The sequence below is a fragment of the Pipra filicauda genome, unplaced genomic scaffold (assembly GCF_003945595.2).
Source record: "Pipra filicauda isolate LSUMZ 115617 unplaced genomic scaffold, ASM394559v2 scaffold253_size2546935_pilon, whole genome shotgun sequence".
NCBI classification, from domain to species: domain Eukaryota; kingdom Metazoa; phylum Chordata; class Aves; order Passeriformes; family Pipridae; genus Pipra; species Pipra filicauda.
The window spans coordinates 2177406-2202876 of NW_024104369.1; the positions used below are offsets into that span (position 1 = coordinate 2177406).

The following is a 25471-nucleotide window of genomic DNA, read 5'->3' on the forward strand; positions in this document are numbered from 1 at the left end:
TCGTTTTATACGTGATGTAATGCTATCTTGCATATTTTGTATTTTATTATGTCCTAATGCTACATACAGCAGGTTTTCTCATGCATAGCTGTTGCTGAGACTTCAGTCAGAAAATCGTGCCTGTTCACCTGCACAAGGCAGACAGCTGAGAACTGTTGTCCTATCTTCTGAGCGAATTTGTACCAGGATTTCCATCTGCGCTATGTATGTGCCTGGAAGGATACCAATAAAAATTACTGATCATTGCAAAGATCACCCCTAACTGATGGCTCTTTCAATATAATTTTTGAACACAGTTTTAGTTCAGAGAAAGATTTGAATCACAATGCTGAAGGAGAAAAAAAGCCAGGAGGCAGATTTCAGAGTAACAGTTTTGTAATGTATTGAAGTTCTGCCCTTACAGATGTCCACTTTTCTAGTTTTAACTAAGTCTCTCTTCTTAACTCTAAATTAAATCATGAGATATATTTTGAAAGTTACTTCTGTGAAAGAATCCTAGACATCTGGGCCTTATGATAAGAAAAAAAGTGCTTTGCAATCTTCAGCAAAATAGAACATGGGGGAGATAGCGAGGGTAGCGTTCAGAATTCATTATCACGGTCACTGTAAAGAGGATCTTCTCTCAAGAGCTGTAGCAACTACGTGTAGCTAACTGTTAGAAACAGGAATCTACGTTGTACACAGTAACTTTAAAAATGACTAAAATCTGTAAGCTTTCTCTGATGATCGTGCAAATCAAATATCATCCAAGTAAAAAACGAGTACAGCACAGAAAAGGTATCCAAGTTCAGTATGATATGACAGAGAACACTACAAATCTGTAATGTGCTTAAGCCATGAGAAATTTAACCTGATGCTGGGGAGAAGAAAGTGAAATAATATTTCTTAAATCCTTCTGTGCAACAGAGCTTACTCCTTGTGTTTACCCAGCAAACTGGCCTTTCCGGAGATCTCTCCAGGTTGCACCAGATACCAGCAAGTATCACACATTGCAAAATGCCGTCAGACTGCAATCTGATTAGAACTGTAGCATTTCATTTCCAAACAGTCTACATCAGTTACAGATTAACAGAAAAGATTTAAATTATTAAAGGAGAAAATTAGTAGCTGGTAAAAGCAAGGTATGAAAAAAGCATGCTGGAACTTACAGAAAAACCTCAGGACATGATTGTGCTATATGTTTTAGCTTAGCGTACAGTTTATCATTTTTTTGTGAGAATTCTCATCGAGACTAAATATACTTTCCAGAGATTATTAATTTGTCCAATGAAAAAATACAGAGATTTTACTGAATTGTAAAAGTCATCTCAAAACCTCTGAAGTCAACCCTCAAATTTACATAATAGGCGTGACAAAAAATGTGACCTATTTGGACTAGTGGAATTATAATCTAATCTAACCTATTTAACTTTTTATGATTGCCACCATGGAACTGGTGGAAAAGGCACAGGCTGGTAATGCCTTTTCCAAATTCTGCTAGAAATCTCACCTCTCATTTGCTTCAGGATCTACTTCACCAGCAGATCCTGCCTGAATAGTACTCGTGTTTAATCTGCAATACATGACACAGAAAATAAGATAAGATCCCTTGCCAAACTTACAACAAACAGCAAGTTCCAACAACTCCTCCAGTCCTCCCTTTCACTACCCAAGGGCATACAAAAGTCAGGTAACTATTGCAATTTAATCTCTCTAGCAAAATTTCATCCAACTGACCTAAGAGTATTTTTTATGCTCCCATACCTAGATATATGCACTAGGCACCATAAGCCTAATATAATATAGCCTGTTGTAAGGATGGGTGGATTCTACAGAAAGAGATCTCTGTGTCAGTCAGTAAGAAAAGTTTTCCTGAATTTCTTCCACCTGGCAATCACTGTAACCCTAGTCACATGTAAAATTGTTAAGGCTCATAAACCCTTTTACTGGAAGTGTGAATAAGCAGAAAGGCCCCTGTATTAAAAATATGATTGAGAGCATCAAGTCTTAGCACACCATCTGCAGTGAGTGCACTCAAATATTTATTATGTAAGTTCCACTAAGGAATACTCAATAAGCTTTGTCAGAGAGCTGATGAGAGTTCAGAGGAGAAAGCTGTGTGTCAAGCAGCTTGTGACAGTATAAAGAGACTACAGAAATATATGCATCTAAGGGGAGAGCTATCAGGCACTGAGAAGTTGGAATATAGCTTTCAGTCACTCTCAGTTTCATGAATACACGCTGGATTATTGCATGAAGGAAAGCTGCAGCTCTAGCAGTGCCGTGTTCTGCAATACAGGTGTGTCTGCTGCCAAAGATGACCTTCCTGACAAGCATCTTATTCTCATCTCAGTGCCCTGGATTCTCAATTATATACTTCATAGTCACTTTGACGTAATGAATACAGACTTCCTAGAATATTGTCTTACACCTTGTGATAAGAATGAATCCCCAAAAGTAGAATGCCTAGTCTCAAAAAGAGGCAGACTCCTCTTGTTCCTCTGTTTCTTAAAGCTCTATTTTCAACTGTTAGAGACTGCTAATTTTCTAACAGCCATCTTCACTTCCAGAGCCATCCAAGGATCAACAACTATCTCATGAATAGTTTCTTAAGTGTTCTGTGCTTCAGCTTGTCTCTTGTGCAGAATAATACTGCCCTGCCAGTGTTTGTTCAGCAGTTGCCATTGTCTGATACAATGGGCCTGGGTTACCATATCTCAGACCTGTTCTTCCAGCTAGTCTGCATTCCTTACCCTTGCCACTTCCAGGATGGGGAGATCCTTTATGAAGATACTTCCTGAGCCTGCCAAAGAGGCATGCTCCCTCTTCATGAACAATGATCATTTTCATAATAAATTTAAAACTGAAACAAATACTTTGAAAAATATTTGATTAATAGCCCTGATAAAATGATATTTTTCCTCTTATGCTTCTTCATTCCAAGAAAATAAAACATCACCTTTCTACATTCTAGATTGATTTCATTATGTCTTTTCCAAAATTTTCATAATTGTAACTTTTGTTGCTCTGTGCAAGTTCTGTGCAACGTTTGTGACATAACTTTATTAAGGAGGAGTTTAAGAGTTTTGCACTGGGCACAAACTATGCGTAAAAATTATTAAAGAGCAAAGGGTTAGAAATTAATAATAAGAATAACTTAAAACACTTTATAACTAAAGTGAACAAAATAGTTCAGCAAGCTCAAAGTACTTTTGCTTAGGGAAATGTCTAACCCTCTCTTACAACTCTTCTCACAACTGCATTTTTCAGCTGTTTCATACACACGCAGCTATAGGTTCTCAGTGTCTTCACGGACGTCAGGTATGTTCAGTAAACCAAGTATAAAGCTCCTGATTCATGCACCCTTAACTGAGATAACTGTAAATAATCCCTTCCCTGTCAATTGGATAGGAATGATGAACTGAATAGTATGAATGCCCTCTGCAGGTAGAACACAGAACTGCTATAATTCTGGAATTAATTTCAGCCAGTCTGTTTATTAAGAAGGAACTACATAAACAGGTCTATATTAGTCCTTATTAGCCTGTTCTGACATTGTCTGAAAACTGTAAATGGTACAGAGGCATCTCCTGGTATTGTTGATAGGCAGCTGATCATCTATCCCACACTTTTCACCAGTCACAAAAGCAGATTGTGTCTATATTGCTGAATTAGACAGGAACCTGGAAAAAGATCGAACCCTGGTGTGGTTTGACTGTACTAACCAGTATTCTTTCCCATATCCTCTGTATAAAGCTAGCTATAAGTCTTTTACCAGTCCCAGGAGGTGCTATGTATCCTTCCCATAGTTCTAAATACTTTGAGCTCTCTCACACACATGCACATGCATGTACACACAATTTATGCCTAGAGCCAGAGCAGTATGCTATTTTACCCAGGTGACATATAGGGACAACTAATGCATATTGTGGATACAACTAGTTCTGTGCCATTTGATCTAGAGACCAGGCTACTCTCTCTAAAGCCTCAATAACCTACTGCAAGAGCCAGGTTTTGAGATAATCAATACTGCATTTTCCTGAAGGGCCAGCTTAGTGTAGGGGCATCATATGTTGGGTGGCCCATAAGCATCAGGTGAAAACAGCTTCCTGTTGAAGCTGTTATCAAAAAAGGTGCTAAACCACTAGGCTTATATAGGCCTGCTCTGAGCCTGCTGCTGTCTTTGTCCACTACATATTGCCAGAGGTTTCAGAGCCTCTGTCACAGCAATCTCCTATTCTTCACAGAAAAACAGCAGTCAGCAACTATTGCATGCCTGAACTCTGTGACATTCAGCCCGATGACCTCCATCTCAGCATATTCATGCTGGTTTTCTGACTGACCAAGTCTACTGTGGATGAGATCAACAAAAATATAAATATATTCACTCTGTTTAAGAGAAGAATGATCTCATCCCTTAGCCAAGAATGAATGTGAATGAAACTGTTTGAAGACTATTACAAATTCAGAGCAGGAAACAAGGCTTTTAAACAGAGTCTTTACTGGAATAAGAAGGCTGATGAACACCATGTGAAGTGCAGTACAAAGCAACAAAAGTACTAAAAATCAAACCCAAGAAAGGATGGCAGTGTGACAGAGAAAGACTGCTTAACTTTAATAGTCACCATCATTTTTTTGTTTCCACAGTAGCTCCTGACCATTTCCATGAGAACATGCCCAAAGCATCTTGCCTTGGGGTAGACTGACTAATAAATGGCCTTGACTTCAAGCTGCACATGAGCTGCAGCTCTAACTTCATCTGCAGTACAGAGCAATAGCTGTATTCAAAGGCTCTAGATGTATAGATAAATTACTTGCTTGTACTTGTCCCTAACTTGGCCATGGAAGTTCAGGTATTGCATACAGTCCACAAAATCAATACACACTGTTACAATGCCTGTCCGTTCACTGAAAACATGAACAAATTACTTCATTCCTATATTTGAGAAAGCAAAGAGAAGTGTTCTATATACAAGAGGCTCATCTATCCTCAGAATAAGAACTGAGGAATAGAAAACTATTTGATCAGCTTTGAGTTCAAAGACATGTCACAGCATACATAACTTCCAAAATGGATTATTGTGACACTAGCAGTTACAACAATAGCTTTCTTTTTCTCTTCATGCCTACAGCATACCTGAAAGTCAGTCAGGTCCACATGTATGGCTTTGGACTTTCTGGGTAATCTGATTCATTCTCAGTCTATCAGAGGTCTGAAGACATACACTTGAGGTCCATGAAAATCACATTGTATGTATGTGCACACAATTCTGAGTTAAATCCTAATTAATATTTTAGTAATTTAATTTTTTTTCTGCTGGAAATGCAGCAATCTCAGTATCTTCCAGCAGAAAACTTAAAAGAGACATGTTTCTCATGGATACTGCAGGTGTGCTGAGCACCAACTGAAGAGTGTGCAGATCAACTATGGGAGCTGTGATTACTTGAAAATGCTTTTCCAAAGGTCCTGTATTAAGGTGCCTCCTTTTATATGCAACTTAACAATAAATGGAAAAATCTTTTCTTCCCTGATGCACCCGCTGAAACACTAATGGAAAGTTTATTTTAAGAGTAAGTCTATGACAATAGGCTTAACAGCAAGAAACAAAGACAGATACCTTGTTTATTTGCATATTGTTCGGCAAGTTTTTCTTGTTTCTAAAGTGCATTTTCTTCTTTCCAAAGGATGCATGGGTGGTTTTTGTTTTGTGTGTATGCACATATAAAATTTCTACCTCCCAAACTCCACTGTACTGCACACTACCTGCATTTTCCTGGAATTTATGTATCCCAAACTTTGTTACTTGTCACAGACTTATGTTAGTAGTGACTTGCGCAGCTGTCTGCCCTGATATACAAGTTTGCATTTGTATATCGCATCCCTGTCCTGGCCAAGACCAATCTAAATCATCCCTCCCTCATAAAATGCCACCACCACTACACTATTTGTCACTTTTTTGGTGTTTTGTCAAATCTCTCTCTCCTTTCCACCACAGCTACCTCAAGGCAGTTACTGCCAATGTTAAGCTTTTACTGTTCAAACAAACTTCTTCATCAACTTGCCAATATATTTAATTAAAAACAGACTATCCACCTTGGGTGGGGCTTACACAGCTCCCAAGTTAGGTTCATTTTCACACTCTGTTGCATAAACTGAAGTGGACATTTATCAAGGTGTCTGCAAGTGAAATATCCAAGAAAGCAGGGACTGAAAAGCTGCCAAGTTTCAAAGTACCTGGGCATACCATCTGCAGAATCTAGAATATAGCATGTCAACAGGTTGTCACAGCCATAGACTGGGACATAGCAGGATAGCAGAGCATGTTAAGCTTACTGCATTTTAACACAGGCCAATGCTTACTTTCTGAATATCAAATTAACATTGAATCTTCTCATTTGCAGAAGGTTTTATGGTTAATGTATTGAGTATAAAATTTCCAAGGCTCTTAAGATTATTTTGTATCATTGGAGCTTAACTTCAGCTCAAGTAGAGATTTTATTCAAAAAGCAACCAATAACTATCTGCATCTACCATCACTGCTAAAATATTATTACAATTATGCTTAAATCTACCAGACAAACCACCTCAGTTTTAAGATAAAACTGTTAGCATTTGAACTGAAACTAATTAATATAATAAGATAAAAGACAAAATTAAAACAAACAATTATTGCTAGGAAAAAAATAGTAAGAATTCAGAGACTGATTTCCAAAAAGTGTTGGGTATTCTGTTCTTCCATCCTTATTCACACTTCCATTTAATTCAGAAATATGTGTAATAGTCGTACTATAAAGAACAAAAACAGAAAAAAAATGAACTGAAAATTCACCATGACAACTCAGTTATGCTGCGACTAATTTTCGAGCACCATCTGCTGGTCTGCTTCTAAAACAACAACCGAATTTCCCAGCTGCTGGTATCTCCCGGATAAATCATCAGGTCTGTATTGACTTATTACGTATTTTGTTACCTATTTATTAAAAGATCCCACGAGTCATGCACTATCAGTATACTAGAGGAAATAACAGAATTCACGTAATAATCGATGGCTATAGAGGAGATGTGTTGAGAAGTTAAAATGGCTGCTCTGCAGTTAACATTAGATGAGACAACCTTGTCACACTGGTTTTTATGCTGAAAAGGTTTCTAAAGTACATTGAAAATGAAAGCAACTTGGCCACTGTTTTCTCTTAACATACCATATGTCACCCTTACCACAACTCTTGTCAGCAAGAAGAGATATCACTGCAATCTTTTATTTCTTGCAGATTCTCAGCACTGCAAAGTTTTAGAGAAACCTACAAAGACAGAACCTCATCCTCAAATTCATCATCATGATTATTTCTTGCTCACCTCTTGTTCCTAGCAATACAGTGCCATCTGTTTTTCTTGTCTTTCTCCTTATTCCATTCCATTCCAGAAAAGACTTCACATTTCCTCTAGGACAGGATGAAAATGTCCCATGTTAGGAGCCTGGATTCTGACAGGACTAACTTAAAAAATTTGGAGCTCTATTCTTTCCTCCTTCTCCCTAGGAGAAATACATATTTGCTTAATTTGCATGTATGAAATATTTTGTAATATAAAAAAGCTGTAATTGCTTTTTGTTAAAGATAATTAATTTCCAGTTTGAATTGCCTTGTAATGTCCAGTTTAGATGAAGACATTTGAATATTACAACTTTATTCCCACACTTCTGACAAATATTTTTAAATACCACAAAAACACATAATGCACTAAAGGGTTTTTTTTAAACATAAAATAAAAATAGTTTCAGTATCAAACTGAAGATACAACTTGCAAGGCCTAGATATAAAATGCTGTCTATTGATCTGCTGAACATTTACTTATCTGAGTGTCTCATTATTGAACAGCCACTAAAAATTACCAATTGAATTATTTCTTTATATCCCACGAGTACTTTGTCTGCTGCCCAAAATATTTTAGCCAGTCTAGATTTAGTCTGTGTAATGATCAATATTTCACAATAAATCAGAATAAAATCTTGATTCCTACAGTATTCCAACACACACTTAAACCTTTCTTCCTATGTTCATGTTGAAGTAAATAGGACCACTTCTGCATTTTTAGTTAACCATATATGTTCATAATTGAGACTTTGGAGTCCTGTGGAGGCTCACAAAAATTTAAATTCAAGTAAAAGAGCATGCAGAAGGCTGGTGTTCATGAACGAGTCTTTTCAGCATGGAAATATGGTTAATACTTCAAGCAAAATTAACACTTCATACAGGAGAAAAAAACCCAAGTTGCTGGTCTGGATCAAGATGATTCTAAAAAGAGAAAATGCAATCAAGTCTTAATATCCGTTGATAATTTGCAGGAATCCCAAGGACATTGATACAGATTTTCATTTACAAGAGTACTGGTAGTAGAGTTAATCCAAAAGTGAAGATCCTGGAATAACAAGTAGAAATGTTTCCGCAATTCCTTTAAGACATTATTCCAATTAAGACATTATTTTTGCATTTGCAAAACAGCACTTTAAAGGTTTGTTTGTGCTCTTTTCTTTTTTCACAGTAAAAAAAAAGGTAGGTATACTACAATGAAAATACACATCTTTTTATTTATCATTGTTCTATAGAGAAGGAAAATTTATAAACATTTTAACACAACAGCTTATCCAGTTTCCTGTTTGTATCAAGTTTACTTCATCTTCTCACACTAACAACTTTTTTCTCGTGGGTCACAGTGATATCCTTCATAAACTTGTACCAGTCCCACGATACTCTGTCTAGCACCTACTGACATCCTGAAGCATGGGATATGTTATTTTATAATTCTACACTAGCACTGTTCCACTTATTATAGGAAATGGATAGAAGCTGTTGCACAAGTTCTTAAATCTCATCATAAGCAATAACCACTTGTAAAACATTCTTATCTCAACAATTTAAAAACACAGTCCACTGTAATGTAATTTACATTGTTAAAATACTGATGTGAGTTCCCAGTTTATATCTAACTATAGCACAACAAGCACAATGTTGGGGTTTTTCTTGGCTCTAGTTTTGGAAGCATTAACCACCAGTTGGGAATATTTGCAAATTTTCAACAAAGTTCCTTCCTCAGTTCTATGACGCTCCTCTTTTGATGCCCTACTGAAGTTTCAGGATGTTTTTCTTTTTGCATCCTGCTTTAGTTCCAAGATATAAGCCCTCATGGAAGCACCCTACAAGTTTCACAGTCTTCCAAGGAAAAAAATTACAATAGAACATCCATCTAAGGAAGAACTGCATCCTAATAAAAGAAGGTGGGAACAGATTACCAGCAATTAATAATACAAAGTAGCAAGCAACAGAACTCAGAAACTCTTTTAGAACAAATTCTGTGCCAAGAAGTCCACAGTTCTTTACTTTTACAGATTGAGTTATGTGTATGTTAGAGGAAACAGTATTTCTATCTACTGAAGATTTGCATTTTGAATGCTTATATTGATTTCCTGGTTCAGCTGGTGTTTGATAGCAGAAGCTGCCAAAGTGAAAGACTAGTTTCAAGCTTCCTTTCATATTTCTTCATTTCCCTGCCCTTTCAGTCAATAGTTGCTGTGGATTTCAGAGCAGACAGAGGTGTCTAAATCAATTCCAGAAGCTTGAACTGGTTTATAGCAAGCAGAATTGTTAATATTCTTCCATTGTTATTCTTAGACAATACAAGCCTTCATATTCCCAGAAAGTACATAAAAATATTAGTTCTTTATTTAAAACAACAAGCTCTCTATATAATATTATCTGTACTTTTCATGTGCAAGAAATGAAATTTCTTCTCTTGTTCAGTTTCACAAGGAGTGAAAACTTCTCCATGAAATATAATGGCATGGGCCTTCAGTCACCTGCAGATCCACGGGATCCACAGCTATGCCATTCCCTCTGTTAAAGCTTCTCATAATCTCGTCTCTACCTACAAAGTTAGAATACTGATCCAGCTCACCCACTCTCAGGGTCTTTTCCTATCACAATGCCCTGTAAAGCACTTAATGCAATAGACGGGAAGCACAGAGCTGAAAGAAGGAACTGCGAGGAAGAAATGTGTGCTTTGCCATTGATTCCCACTGCTTTTGTAGCTGACCTAAATTAAGAAAATTGACAGTGCTTCATACCTCTATGGTCTAGATCCCCTTCCTCTCTCCCATCGTGCTGGTTTCAGGCTGCTGGATCCATATGCTTTTCCCACAGCTGGGACAAGTACAACAGAGACCACTAGAAACAATTTGATATGCCATCAATTATATATTTGCATTTCACTACTGAGGCCTACTCTTCTAAAACCTAAATGAAATTACATCTGATTTATGAAAGAGTGGAAATGTCAATTGTCCTATGATAATTGGCTAACTATACACTTGCACTTGTCCCACCTTTCCAGGAAGGCTTCATGGTGGTTTATGAAGTTCCTGGAAGGACCAGCACCAGAATAGCATAACATGACCAAAGTTTAATAATTACTGCTTATGTTACTACAGCACCTAGGAGGCCCTGTCATCTATCAGAAGCCACTGTGTTAAGCAGTGTATGAATACAGAGAAAAAAAAATAAGACAGCCCCTGCCTCTAGAAACAAAAATCATAAGAGATGGGTACAACATACTGCCATGCAATCTCAGGCAGTCAGTCTTGTCAAAACAGCACCATCTCCACTGTCAGCTTTTCGCCTCCCTCAATACGAAGGACACTGCTGAAGAACCTGCTAAGTTTACTGCTTGTGGCAGGCATAAGCTTCCCAACTGAAAGATAATTTGCACAACCCCATCTAAATGCAGGTTTTACAGAATGACATCTGTAATTTATTTCTAGAGTGTCTAACTTTCTTTTTGTCTTCAGCTCATTACTTCTGTCTCTGTATTAATACAGTAAGTTCATGAATCTTATCGGGAATTTCCAGTATTTAGTGGTGGCCACTGTCTCCTTTAGTAAACCACGTGAAAATTCAGACTTTCCTGTGGTTTTCTTCAATGTGTGTTGCATGTGATTTTGGAATTCTATACAGTGACTGTAGCTCTTCCATACAGTATTGTCTTATGAAGAACCTAGAATTAGCATTTACTTAGGAGGGAAAAGAAAGATAAGTAGAAAGAGAGAGAACCAAATAATCTAATTTCTCTCAATAAAGAGTTTTGAGTCATGTACTAAGCATGTACCTTAATCTCATCTTCTCCAGTAGCATGGAATGGCAGGAACTGGAAAGCTTCTACTTATTTCCTTCACTGGCCTGAATTAAAACCCTGTACATTTTAGAATTTACACCAATCAAAAAAAAATCCAAACAACAACTGTTCCAACACATTTTCTAGGCTGAAACTTGAGAATTCCTTTCAAAATTAGATCATGTAATAGAACTACTATAAGAAGATAACTCTTCTGTGCATTATGCTTAGCTTTTGATTTCTCCCTCATTCCTCTTATGGGAACATGTTCAATCCTGTGTTTTTCACTCACAATACATTTGTTTAGTCTGCCACTTCTATGTCTCTCCCTAATGTCTACTCAGTGTTCACACTAGTGTCTGAACAAATCATCATGTTACATGTAAGTTTTCTTTGCCAATGAGTCACAAATACTAAACAGTGTATCTATTAAATAAATATCCTTCCCCTATCAGATACAGATAACGTGTGTAATATGAGATATAAAAGTGTTGTGTGTGAAAAATATATAGAATTATGTCCATTTAGCAAACCTGAACCATTTTCCTCCCCCCCTCCACAGAGATTCTTGAGGAGGCAGGAAAATTCTCTAGGGAGTCTAAGGTAGTACATAGGGTTTGGTCATCTGACAGACCTTCGGGAGGAAGTATTTTGTGAATGTGCAGAAGTCTGTGATTGACAAGAAGCACACTGCTCTAGAAAGTCAGAAACTGTCTGCTTAGCTCCTGTGAGAATGGTAATTGTACATCTGGTGACCTGAAATGCCTTCTCAGCTGGAGAGAGGGACTTGGAGAAATTGTGAGTCACAGCTGTTCATGTAAAAATCCTGCCAGCAAGCACTTGTGGAACTTCACTGTTCTCCCTCTGCATGGACTCCGTGACGTTCTGTCAGCACAGAGCATTTGGAGCTGGGAATATTGCTGCTCCCAGGACTCCTTCCACTTCTGTGCACAGCACAGCTCTGCTTGAAGTAGTATCATTTTGGTGAGATACTGCATAAGCTAAGGCCAGTGAGAGGTTCCCAATGGATTTTACAAAGTTAGAGCAAAACCCGGTCTGCAATGTTAACCAGGCAAAACAACATAAAAATCTGAAAATTACTGAGATGAAAAAGAAAACTTTATTGTACTGAAATATAAAGAGCCAGGGGTTGTGATTTGTTCAGTAATTAAGCAATGCTATATACCTCCAGCTTACCAACCAAACCTTTATAACTACAAACCTAAATCAGACTCTTCACTGCAAATCTGTCCAACAGTACAACACAGGGAGTAATCAGGTTTCATTCATTTTCAGTGAGCTCTGCTAAAACTACCAGACTGTAAATTGCTGCTTTTGCCTTACATTTTTTCAGTCACAGAAAGACATTTTAGCCTAATTTAAGTATATTCACTAGTAATTCTTTATTGTGGTTATACTCTTTTTGCCGTAATGTTTCCTGTTACGTTTATGTATCTTTCTTTTCTATATCATCAAGACTTACTTACTGTCATATTTATAACAGCTGTATTTTTATATCCTTAAATACTGCACTGCTTTAGTGATGTCTACAAATTTATTTTGGGGAGTCTTAGGTGTTTCAAAAAAACTACTGGCTATCACAATTTTTATTGTTAAACAAAAAGGTGCTTCTTTCTGTATTCAGACCTCCCAGGCCTTAAGAAAGCATAGAGCAGGTTGCTATTATTTGTCATTTCAATAAAGGTAAGTTGCACTATGCAATACTGAAAAGGAAGTGACCACAGCCTTTATGAAGCCATTACCCAAACAGCAGTTAACTTTATGGTATCCATGATATCTGACTTCCCTTTTTCAATATAGTTATGGCTGGGAGAGCCCTATCATCACCTGGAAAATTCATAAGTGAAAAGCACTGAGCATATGGTTACAGGAATGCAACTATTTTTAGCAAAAGAATCTTCTAAGAGCAAAAGAAGTTTTATCAGCAATAAAAACATTTAATGGACCACTACTACCTCTGACTTTACACTTTACAAAATAGAAAGAATAATGAAACAAATTGTCTTTAGATTTGCATTTGTAAAGTAGAAAAGCATAGAAAGACTCATCCTTCATAAAGGACACGCAAACACGATTTAATATCAACATGGCCTCAGCAGAATGTTTAAGTTGAACAGGCAATACTACAACACATTAGAAATTATTCCACTGACACACTAAAGCAAAGACTGCTTATAATTAATACTTGAAACAAGATAACACACTTCAACAGTGGAAAAAATCAGAAAAAAAAAAAGAAAATAAAGCTCATGAGAGATTTCTGATTCATCAAGAAGGTGTCATTAGCTGTCACAAGGAAATATTTAGGTTTAACGCCATTTGGCATAGAAGAAAGTGAATCTCATCCACAGCTAAGACAAAATCAGCTATTGCTGGATCTAAACTGGTGAAAAATATACTCTGTCAACTGTATCAGGTACGTGGACAACAGAAAAATTATCATCCTCAAAGCTGACTCTATGTAGGCAAATTAAAGTAGAATAACACTCACAGTTCACTGTAATTGCTTTACAACTTAAGAAAAAACCCCAAACAAAACAAATAAAACAACCAAAACAAACAAAAAACCCCCACCATTCTAAAAAAACCCCACTGATACTTAAAACATTCATTTTGGAAACACTACTTTTAAAAAGTGTATTATTCTTACAAGTATTATCGCCATCTATTGACTCTTGCTTTAAAGATCTACTTAGGTAGAAGTCTTGAATGAAATAGCTTTGTCATCAAGTATGAAATGAAGACAAAAAACATCCCCATTAAGCAGCATAAAAATGTAATAGCCTTTTACATCTAGTTGGCAAGGGGAACCACAATGACCACAATAATTAACTCAAAGTATACAGTTTGATTTCATAACAAGACATTTTCAAAATCCCAGCATTGATATGACTGAGGATACTCATATTACTCAACTTCAAATTACTCATATTCTATAGGCATATGTGAGTCTATTTATAAATATATATATATGTACATAAATATACACATATATATATATACATGAATCCTTGATGCTACATGAATTTTGGAAAACATAACAAATCACCAAAATTTGACAAAATGAACAATAATATACTGAAAAGAATCAGAGGACTAGAATGATAATCAATCATTTGATTATCAGCATTTGCTAAAGCTGCACATACCTGATATACAGTAATGTTTAATTTCAGTTTCAGAAATAATAAATGGGGTTATAAATGTAAGAATCAAACTGTTTGCTATGCAAACTCTGTCAGTCTATAAATTTTTATAATGACAGCCTAGTAGAATCTTTTTAAATTCACCTGCATGGATTTATTCATGCAGTATCTTTTAATTAGAAGACTACAAATTGTAACAGTTACAATTAAATTTGTCAGTTACAGTACAGTCACAATACAAAATTGCCCTTTGACTTAAGAGCCACTGTAAGGGAAGCTTTCAGCACTAAAGGACAGTTATTGCAAAATCAAAGACAGACTTAATAAGGGTCTTCCAATTTAACAGCAGAATTTTAATACACAGAGATCCAGACATACTTTTCCTCAGAACTTCAAAAAGTCCTATACTACAGTGTGCTAATAAATATACATGAAAAGATTATAAAATTAATAAAAATGAAATTAAATCAATGAAACATGGGAGTTGTTTACATTCCAGAACATTTAATTTATAGCTTTTAAACAGCATTGCAGACCAAGTTAAAAAATGTAATCTTTTTTTTAGGCTTGCAAGTTATTCAAGTAATGTCTACTGAAAGGCACCTCTGAGAATTTGTGTTTCAACAGTTAAAACTCAAGTCTTACCTGGAAAAGGATGGCAGCATAAAATCAAGTACATAAATACAGTTACACAGCTTAAAATTCTTAGTGCATATCAAAATATGCACTAAGCTCTTTGTTCCACCCTCCTTTATACTGGCATGTATGGCTCACTGCGAGATGTACCTGAGCTAGTCTGGAGACTGGTGTGGTACCTATGGTGGCAGTGTACTGTTGTGAACAGAAACATTACTAGGGAAGCAGTAGAACATTTCTTTTCCATGGCTACACTCCTGGGGGTGCAAGACAGTCATAACAAACCCAACTGCCATCACTAGCACACCAAGAGCAAGAATCAGGCTGGATATGAGGTTATCAGAATGGTTCCATCGCTCCTTGGACAGCCTTAGATAACATGCTGATGGGATGATAAAAACAAGTGGGGTAGCACTCAGAACTCCCTGTGTGTGGGAAACAATAGAAGAAAACCTCATAAGCACATATATTTAGATGTGAAGAACAAAACCCTAATTTTTAAATATCAGCTTCACTACTGAGTAATTGTTTAGGCAAAAAAATACTGCATTGATAGAATGCTTGCTTTTGATGTATTTGTATATTTGGCCTGAATAGGTGTGTGTTTGTATGCACCCATTTAATTACTTTTATTGATATCTACATTCATACAGAGGTAAATTTTCTGCAATTCTAATGTAAAAACAGAGGGGGGAAATGGGAAAGAAATTACCAACAGTTGTTATGAATGAGAAAATTTAATGGAAACATACATCCTGAGCAAACCAATAGGAATACTGTTAACTTTTATCTAGTTATAATCTGGAAAAGGTTAACTGAGAAGAAACTACGTAGGTAATTATTTTAAAAGGAGGGTAATTGGTCAGCTTATCTGCATATTCTGACCTGTTTTATAACATTACTGAAAGCACGACCTGCTAAATCACTGCTACAAAAGTGCTCATTATGGACCTCTTAGCAGAAACTGCACTGTGGATCAGAACAGTGTACATGTATATTACGATACGTGTATCATAATACACATATGAATGTATCATCTATCACACATGTATTATGTAGCCTAAAGAACAACTCCCTCCATTTTGTTTCATCACTAAGCATGTAGTATATGATTTGAAACTGTCAGTGAATGCAGGGACAGGGATGTAAGGAGGCAGTTCTAAAATATTTCTATACAGAAGCAAGGGCTGCCCTTAAAAAGTTTTCTACATCTTCTAACTTTCATATTTCCACATCTTTTTTATTTAAAGATAGATGACCTAAAAAGGTAAACTGTTAAGACATAGATTGGACTTTTTTTTAATTTAACATTTCCTTTTATTAAATGTACATTCTGTGCAAAAATACTGACTTCATCTGTTAAGTCCACTTAGTCAAGTAGTCTAGGTCTTGAGCAGACTACATAGCAGTTCCAGCCAGCCAACCGAAGTTACATAATGTGTTAAAACTGGTTCAAGGCAGCAAGTACCTTGTGTGGGCTGCCTAGTAAGCTTCAGCTCTGCTATGAGGGGATACCAGACACAGGAATGTCTACTGGCAAACAAAGCAGTTCCCTTAAAAGTCATACACCCAGATTCTAAAATTGCTCCCTGTTAAGTCCAAAGCAGGGAAAAAATTCCAGTTACCATCTCTCTGGTCTCACTACTACTGGTTCTTTCTTTCTACACCCCTCTTTTTTTTTTGCCCCTTTGGCACAAGGCAGCACTAGGATCTGTCCCAGTGTTTAATAATTTGCCAACTTCATCAGAGGCAGAGACTAGAGAAAGAAATGCTAGATTCAGTATCACTACACAGTTTGGATGAGTATTTTAGTGATCTCTACTGCAGTTTAAATACTTTTGTTAAGTCATAGCCATTTGCCCTATCTCCAAAACTGTTCTAAAGGCCCTCCCCAATCATATGAACTTCACTTCCTGAACTTTCTTTCACCCTTATTTACCTGATTTTGAAGCAGTGAATAATTCCTTTTTTTCCCCGCAAACATTACTACTGAATATTACATCAAATTATTTAAGATTTTTAGTAGAGCTATGGATTTTACAGTGTTCTGTTTCATTAAAAAGTGATTTTTTAAATAAAAGAGTATAGAGGTTCACTTACATTCAGCTCTAAAACTATTCCAAGGCAATCATACACTAATGATACACCAGTCGCCACAGCAATGATAACTACTGTCACAACAACATGGAAAACTGTTGAGAGGTTCCCATGGAAAAACACATTGGCAACCACCTGAAACAGAACCACAATTTTTAACCTTGTCATTGCTCCTTATGTTATCAAACAGATTATTCCAAATCTTCTAACCTTCAGAAACTAAAAGAATGTATGAGAATAAATTGACTGAATTTTACTTATCTTGCTTCAAGGAAACATCTCCATCTGCTTCCAAAAATAACTCATAACAAGCATTACTAAAATTGCTGAACACTTCCAAGACTGACTTAGTTATACTGCATGATTTAGAGGATACTTAACTTTCTTCTCATTTCCCCACTACAGAATAAAACCAAATTACAATTATTTATTGAACAGACAGATTTTCTAGATGGAGATGTTTCTAAAAAAAGAAAAACTATTAAGTGTAAAAAGTATGCTATTTTTGGCAATTCTCAACACAGTAACAACAGTGGTATTTATGCCAAACTTGGAATTTTAAGCAGTTCTGATATTATTAAGTAATTCTTAATACGACATTGGGTAATACAACAACGAATGTAATGCAACATGACATTGCCAGTGTCTAAAGAGTAGAACTAGTCCCTCATATTCATTACACGTATCAGGATAAAAAATGGTGATATTTACTACAGATCAACCGTAGACTTCAGCTACAATATGTATTAATAATGTGAGAATATTATTATTATATAAGAACATTGTTAAAGGGAAAATGTAATAAATTCTTACCTCTCTGGTCACAAAGCATTCAAGGGGGAAGGTCAGAATTACAGTAACTCCATAACAAAACCTTCCAAATGTAGCAAGGTTGTCATCTCTACAGTAGTTTTCAAATATGTCTCCTGAGGCATAGCAAAACATAATTAGCTTGAACTTCACATCATTTGCCTATTTGCAAATTGAAGTGCAGATTACTGGAGTTACTGGAGTAATTGAGACTTTCTGATCTCCTCTCCTGACACATATCAAGAAACTGCAGTTATAGTCACAAGTTGCATCCAGGAGAAACTTTCAGCTTACGCTGCTAGTAGCAGTGTTTTTCTCTGAAGTAGCATTTATCTTTAAAAAATACCTTAAAACATACATATCAGAGTTCGTAATCTGTTATCTTCCCCTTAACACAGATTTTGTGTGACATGCTGGTGTTTGTTTAAATAAATGTGACAGATTCAGAAAGAATCTGTGTGTAAAAGATACATTTCCTCTAAAATGTAACTCCCAGAACAACAATTACACAAAGAAGACCAGGGAGTTATCTCTGAAGAATTGCATTTCCCTGGTAATATCTAATCATAGCTGGTAAACTGTAGTGAACAATTTCAAATATTCTGACCCCAAAAGTCCATTATAACATATGGATTATTACCTAGCAAATCTTATGTCTAACAATAAAAGCATTAGTAAAGAATTCAAATCATTGTCTTGCTTAGCGTTTACCACAAGGAATCTCTAATAATGATCTCTGAGGCAAAAGTGACAGTTCAAGACAGCAATGAGATGACCCATTAGGTCTTTTCTATCCAATTACAATACTGTCTCATGATTTACTACTTTTAGGCTCACAACGGCACTGAAGAAGCAATAAGGTGTACTTTACAGAAAACAGCCAAAAGGTGTAGATGGGGAGACAAGGTAATATGGAACCCGCTTACACTAGAGTTGTATGCTGAGGGACAGCTGCGGTCAGAATATATATTTTAAATGTCTGAGCTAGTCTGCACTTAGTCTAGCTATAGTACATCTAGTACATCTAGAACAGTAACTTACTCTGCTGGAGTAAGAATTGGAGGCAGGAAAAAAAGGACAGATCAACTAGTAACCCCCATCATATAATTCCTGTGTTCTCAACTACATGCTACTGCTCATAAGAAAAGCCTTCTACAAACTAGAACGTCACTATTAAGTAACAGAAAATCTGCTTGCTTACAAAATGTGTATTATTCCTGAAAAGGTAATGCACTGAACAAATTTATGCCTTGTCTTTCTGAACATACCTTTCTTACTTCAACAAAATTATGTTAAATAACATGATGCAACATCAGTTATATATTTGTACTTTTATGTATATTCATATACCCACAAAGGGGACAGTAGGATTAGCTACAGCAGAACAGCAGTTGTAAAGACAGGAAATATCTATTAGTCAGAGATATATAAGCACAGACAGGAAAAAATACAAGAAAATGTACAGAAAATATATACCTGACACCCTGTAGAAAAATCAAGGCAATTTTTGTTCTTACTGCTCTCTCCTGCTGGACCATGTTGCTAAATCATAGATTTTTAGTCCTCAGAAGTGTTTTGGCTATGGAAGTATTAAAAGAGGACTTTCACCAGTGATGCTTATACTTGGGAATCTGACACCTATTAATATGCAGTTGACACTTTTGTATCCTGTTTTGGTTGTTGGGTAACCATGAGGAATGTTGTATTTCTGTCCATACATACTATGATTTTTGTCACTAAGATATTTACAGCAAAAGTCAGACAGAAAGGCAGAAATGTAAGGATTATAGCAAGCACCAAAATTGAGGGACTGAGCAGTTTACCTTCTGTGTATCCTGTAAAAGTCATATATCCACATGTAGCAAACACAACACTGATTACAACAGCCAGTGAGACAGACACATGTGTGACTTGAGACCAGTTCTTTAATGTGGGTTCTTCCAGAGACCCATATATTAAGAAGCTGTTATGGTTGCAGATGAATGCTGAAACACACAGGAGAGTTCAAGCAAATGTATGAATTCACACATAATGCATAGAGAGACACAGCACTGTTTGAATCTACTCATTATTAAATACAAACATTAATCCTGCAATGAGTGGCAAAGATAAATGGCTAGAACTTTTACTTGCTTAGTTGATTTGATGAAAGTGCATAATCATCCTGATTCTGATTACATTACCCTTAAATGTCATGCCATTTCCCACCCTCCACACCTCCATTCCATCTCTTCCTGCTCTTCTTTTGCTTAAGAACCCAAGTAGATTTGAGACTTTTTTTTTTTAATCCACAGAGTCATTTGCTACTTTCAGACTTCCTATGGCATCAATTTGAGGCAGCAGCAAGCATTGGGAGGCCTCAGATTATCACAACTCTAACAGGAAATAATATACCAGATCCTGCAGGCAGGAATAGATTTCAGAATGAGGACTTTTCTGCTAGAGGTTATCCAAGGGAATGCAGAGCAATCACAGCCTCCTCACTTTATCAGTTAGACTAATCCCATTGATGCAGGTGCTTTGAGATGAGCTGGATTCACGTGCACACCTCTGTCTCTGCTACAGCGGCAATAGCTAGGGGGCAGTGGATGAGGATAATGTCTTACGCCATAAAAATGAAATTCGTATGGATGACTCAGACAATTTCATTTTTTTCCCTACCAGCTTAACATTAATATAAAAAAAAAACAAAACCCAAACCACAAAAAATTCAATTTCTTGGTCCAAAATATTAAATGATTTCTTACAGCTGATCTGAATATTGAAAAAAAACAGAAAAAAACACTTACCAAATGACATCACCCCAATGGCTTGTACTGCATTTGATTTTGCAAATGTCCATGCATTTTCTGATTTGGGTCTAAAACAGATATTTGTTTTAATAGATTATCCTCTTTTCAATTATCAGTTATTAAAAATTACTTAAAATATTATGCTGTAATACAGAACTGCTGATAGTCAGACCTCCAGAACTCTCTGAAGAAGGCCCCAGTGTTCACAACAACTTTAACCTGGGGAGATACCTTTTGCAGCTCCCTTGTTTTGACTCAAGTATTTCTGTAAGCAGATTTCACAGTAAAAAATGCAGCCTGTTTCAGTTTTGTAAATAAACTCTTCAAGTCATCACAAATCAAGAAATAGCAACAGGAAAGGCAAAGGCTGTTACTAAGGTTATTTCAATCCAAAATGTCTTCTGACTATTTAGAGGTAATTTCTATCTTTGAATTTGCACATGTAACCCATACAGTCTAGAGATATCTTTTCCTAAGCTACAAATCAAGTGAGGCAGTCTACCTTTCTTTATACCAGTTCCAACTATTCCTCACAGTAAAAAGATTCTGCTACTTTCCAAAAGACAAAAGAAAGTGTAAGAGGGTACAGATTAAAAAAAAGTGTAGGAGAGTATATGGAGATTTTTATAATCAGGCAAGAATATAATATTCCCCATATCTCCTTCTTTAAGGTATGCGCACAGTTTTGGACCACAGTTTTGGTAATTGTAATGCTTAGAGGAGGACCACAGAAAACCAACAACAAACTTTTTTTAAAAAACATTTACTGAGTGAACTTCATCTCTGAATAAAGAACCAAAATGAAGAAAATGAGGAAGGACACAAAATATCCTTTTCCAGAAATATAATTTGCTAAAAACATTAAATGAAATTCACAAGCCAGTTAAACATTGTATTTGTGATATTACAACAGGTAAAGAAACAAACAATACAGAGAAGCTTGCTCTTAAAAAGTTGGTTGCTACTAACTTTGATTGCTGTTTTTATTTAGAGGAAAAGCTGCTGCCACCTGAGGCTTAGCTGCTCTTTTCCTACTGCCCTAGAAAGCGGTATGGCACTCAGGCCACTTCTGTGAAGGTAACAATGACAGCTTTGTCTCTCCCTCTCTCTGGTGATAACTAGCTGGTTTTGACAGCTATAATGGCATATGCTGTGCCTGGTTTCATTGCTTTCAAATGTTTAAATTCCACCTCCAGCTCCTAAAATTAAAAAAAAAAAAAAAAAGAAAAAGTTGCTGTTTCCTCTTTCAGAACTCTTATCTTGCTGTTTCTTGAGTGCTCAAATAGTCAATCCTTCCTTTTTAATTAAAACCCCCCACATTTACAGTATCTAATGCACATTCAGTTCAGACTTAGACCACCTTTTCAGCTCTTAAGCTGTGGTTGCTAAGCTTAACTTTGAAGTGAACAAAACCTGAGTACAAAAAGAAGTTCGTTTTCTTTGTCCTCAGTTGTAGTATATTGTTTTGATTGCTGTAACATACTGCTTCAAGTCTTAAGCAGTTGAATACAGCCCTCCTAAAATATCCTCAGAATCATGTAGATGTAATAAATACTACGGATGAAATAGAGCTATCTGGCATTTGTCTTGTGAAATAGGACTTATGACCCTATATAGCTGCTGTAGTTCCTTATATGGGCTCCCTTAACTTTATGCCACTGATTTCAAATCACTATCACTAGAAATGCCTGTGGAAATAATTTTGAGTGTATTATTTTTCAGTAAAATATTCACAGTTGATTGGAAAAATATCAATAATACTTCAAAATAAAAATAGCATATAGAAAACTAACACTACAACCGTTCCACTCTGTAACCACTAGAGGTCAGCTTTGAGAGTAAACATACAGAATAAAAACTTGGTTTATATTATCCTTTGACAGCAGAACTTATCAGGTTTTTTTTGCCCTTTTCTATTAATAATTAAGAATTAGATTATCCAGTACCTTACAAACCAAAATATTTTTAAATTCACAGAAATAAAGAATGCTTCTGTCTGAAACACATTTAATTTCTGTTAAAATGGTACATCCTGTGCAACATTATAGCTCCTACAAATAGGGATTTTAAAAAAGGCAATGCAGAAAGCACGGGAATTTAATTTGAAACATTTTGAATAAAGGGGCCAAATAATCAATTTTAAAAAATAAAAATCACAGTAGCTAGTTCTCCCCCTGCACAGTGTTAGCTTATGCACTAGCAATATGCAACAGACCAAAATACAGCTTTACTTTAAGGATGAATGGCAAATCAGATTAGGAGTATTATTTGGGGGAAAAAATCCAAAAGAACAAAATCCTGCTTATTTAGCAGCCTAAGAAGATAAATTCCTTCCATTCTAGTTGCAGAATAGAGGAAGAATTTCAGATCCCTGATTGGAACACTTCCAGCAGCTTGTAATGTCCTACAATGCACGTTGGTACAGATGTACTATTTTCTACAGTAGCTCATATACTGCAGCATGTGCTTTGAAAAACATTTTCATACTGTGGGAATAGAGGGATCTCACACCATGAAAGCACTCAGTAAGAAATTTCATTTCTGAGAGTCAACAGCTGTAGAGTTGTGACCACATCAGTAAGAAATTATCTCCAAGTTCAGTCTGCAGGACATACAGACTTATACTAAGCTCCTTGAAAAGGGTGTAGGTGATATGAAAGTATTTATAGAAAATAAGACTTCATAGTCAGAAAGAGAAAATTGTGTCAGGGAACAATAGGCATTAGTTATGGAAGAGCCATATGGTGAACAATCATACAAAATTACTCACAAGGCAAAGGGCAGCTAGTGGAAACATCAAGAGTCAAGGTAAACATACACACGTTGATATAAATATAAACGTCTGTGTAGGCAGATGCACACACCCCCTGAAAAAGTGTGCAGAATACAGGGTAACATCACACCTGTTGTGCTCTTTCAATCCTGCTGCAACTGTTCAAGACGGACTTTTTTTTTTGATGGACTTTGTTCCGACCAGTTTGACCTACATTCTTGTTAGGGGTTGCTAGGGGAAGATTTTAACTGCTGCTTATACAAGGATAGCAGTAGCTGCAAAAATCGATGAATGACAAAAACAGCCAGCTCTCTGTTCCTCACTCAGTGTATAAAAACACAGGCTATGCCTGCATGAACAGAAAGGTTTTTTTCATGCCAGAGAAGAAGTATGAGATGAAACAACAAAAGGTAACAGAAGAAATACATTTTTGATACTAAATGCGCTTGTTGACAGCTGTACTGTCTATCATACATAGTAGAAGCTTAAACACAAAGTAAAGCCTGAGATGTGATTCTTGGAACAAAAATAATAAAAGATTTAGGAAAAAGACAGTCCAAGGGAGGCCCCAGACAGGAAAAAGTTTCAGCTGAAACTAAAACAACAGCAAGACAGACTGCAGGTAGTGAGGCTTAGTGATGAAGAAAGCCTAAAGGTTAAGAAGATAAGGCTCTACTCAGTCTTCAGCATACGTAAGTGAAAGTATAGTATAATAAGCATGTTAGTGAGTTTTTAAAAGTTTTGAAAATATTCATGTTTATCTACATAAGAGCAGAGGGAAATGAAAAGAACAAATGAACTAGGCAAAGGTTAAGACATCCTAGCAGGGTGAATTTCACATCCAGACCATGAGTGAGAGTTGGGCAAATTTGTCTGGCAGTCTAAAATGGCCTATCTTCTACTTCTTGTAAAATACAGCATAATATTCCCCACCTATGTATGTTATGCAAAAATCTTTTCTGTCATTTCTGTAGAAACACCACCAAATATAATACAGTAGCAGTAGCAAAACATCTTTAAGGAAGGCAAGAAAAACACATATCTCTGATCTCAACCCATTTTTTGGGTATGAAACATTGATTGAAAAAAAAAAAAAAAAGTTAATTTCTACAGAGGCAGAAACTCATATTTTTGGCAGGGGAGCTACATGTTGGAATGAGTGAAAGATTTCCATTGTTTTGAACTGAAGATCAGGGTCAAACCATCAAGTTTAGATACAAATGGGCAGTCAACCCAGGAACATCTCACAGATTAATTCAGGTTCAATTCAATTATTTAGACCTTTAGGAAATTAACGGTAAAATTTCAATTTAATTCTATTCTAAGATAAAATACCTTTTTAGTTCTTTTTAAGCTTTAAAGGTTTAAAGATATTGAGAACTTTATAGATGCTATATATAATTTCAATCAATACAACAGAAAGAAAATGAGTACAGCTCACATCAGCCTTGGATTTTATATTAATCAAAGTCATCTCGTGAAAGACACAGAAAAGGAAAAGCTATTATGTCAGCCCCACTTAGTTACAGGTGTTTTAATTCTTCTTTCTTCCTTAATGAACTACTTAGCAATTCTGTAACTATATGGGAGCTTAGTTTTATTTTTTAATTTCATCACACATTAAAGTTTATCTTTGCTTACTACTGGATTTTTTTATATGAAGAAAAGAATCAACTTTCTACTTTCATGTTTGTTTTCTGAGCACTTGGTGTTTCATCCCTACGATCAGCTCCTAGTTGAGTAATTCTCACATCCTCTTTAGATGTAGCAGATGCTCTTGAAGTTTTTCCTAGAGATTTACGTACTATGTAGACACTGACATCAGGACATTTCTTTGCAAAAGAACACCAAATTAAATTAAAATGATCCATCTTTATAATATAAACATAAAATGTTTCTTTTTACAGCAATGAATGTTAACTTCATGCTTCAAAGCTGAAACTATTTTATGCAGTATTAACATACTGTACATTTACTATTTGAGATATTCTAACCTATTGTTTTTGATCACAGTAGATAAATACCCAGCTATGAGCAGGTGGAAGTAATGATCAGA

The 25471-nt window shown here is 36.0% G+C and overlaps 1 protein-coding gene across 7 annotated transcripts in view; it reads right to left on the reverse strand.

The window, feature by feature from the left end:
- The window catches only part of SLC38A11 (solute carrier family 38 member 11), a 35597-nt gene continuing 10126 nt past the window's right edge, over nt 1–25471 (reverse strand). For 3 of the 7 annotated variants that reach the window (XM_027733764.2, XM_027733765.2, XM_039382098.1), the window contains exons 8-12: nt 20640–20710; nt 19674–19835; nt 17854–17966; nt 17044–17175; nt 14261–15368 (exon numbers count right to left, since the gene is read on the reverse strand). In XM_027733764.2, coding sequence (XP_027589565.1) covers nt 15123–15368; nt 17044–17175; nt 17854–17966; nt 19674–19835; nt 20640–20710 — 724 coding nt within the window. In that variant the 3' untranslated portion in view covers nt 14261–15122. Of the gene's footprint in view, nt 213–6656; nt 6767–7333; nt 7512–10097; nt 10198–10538; nt 11219–14260; nt 15369–17043; nt 17176–17853; nt 17967–19673; nt 19836–20639; nt 20711–25471 lie in introns of those variants that run through there. The other 4 variants (XR_005563810.1, XR_005563812.1, XR_005563811.1 and 1 more) reach the window with 4 other exon arrangements.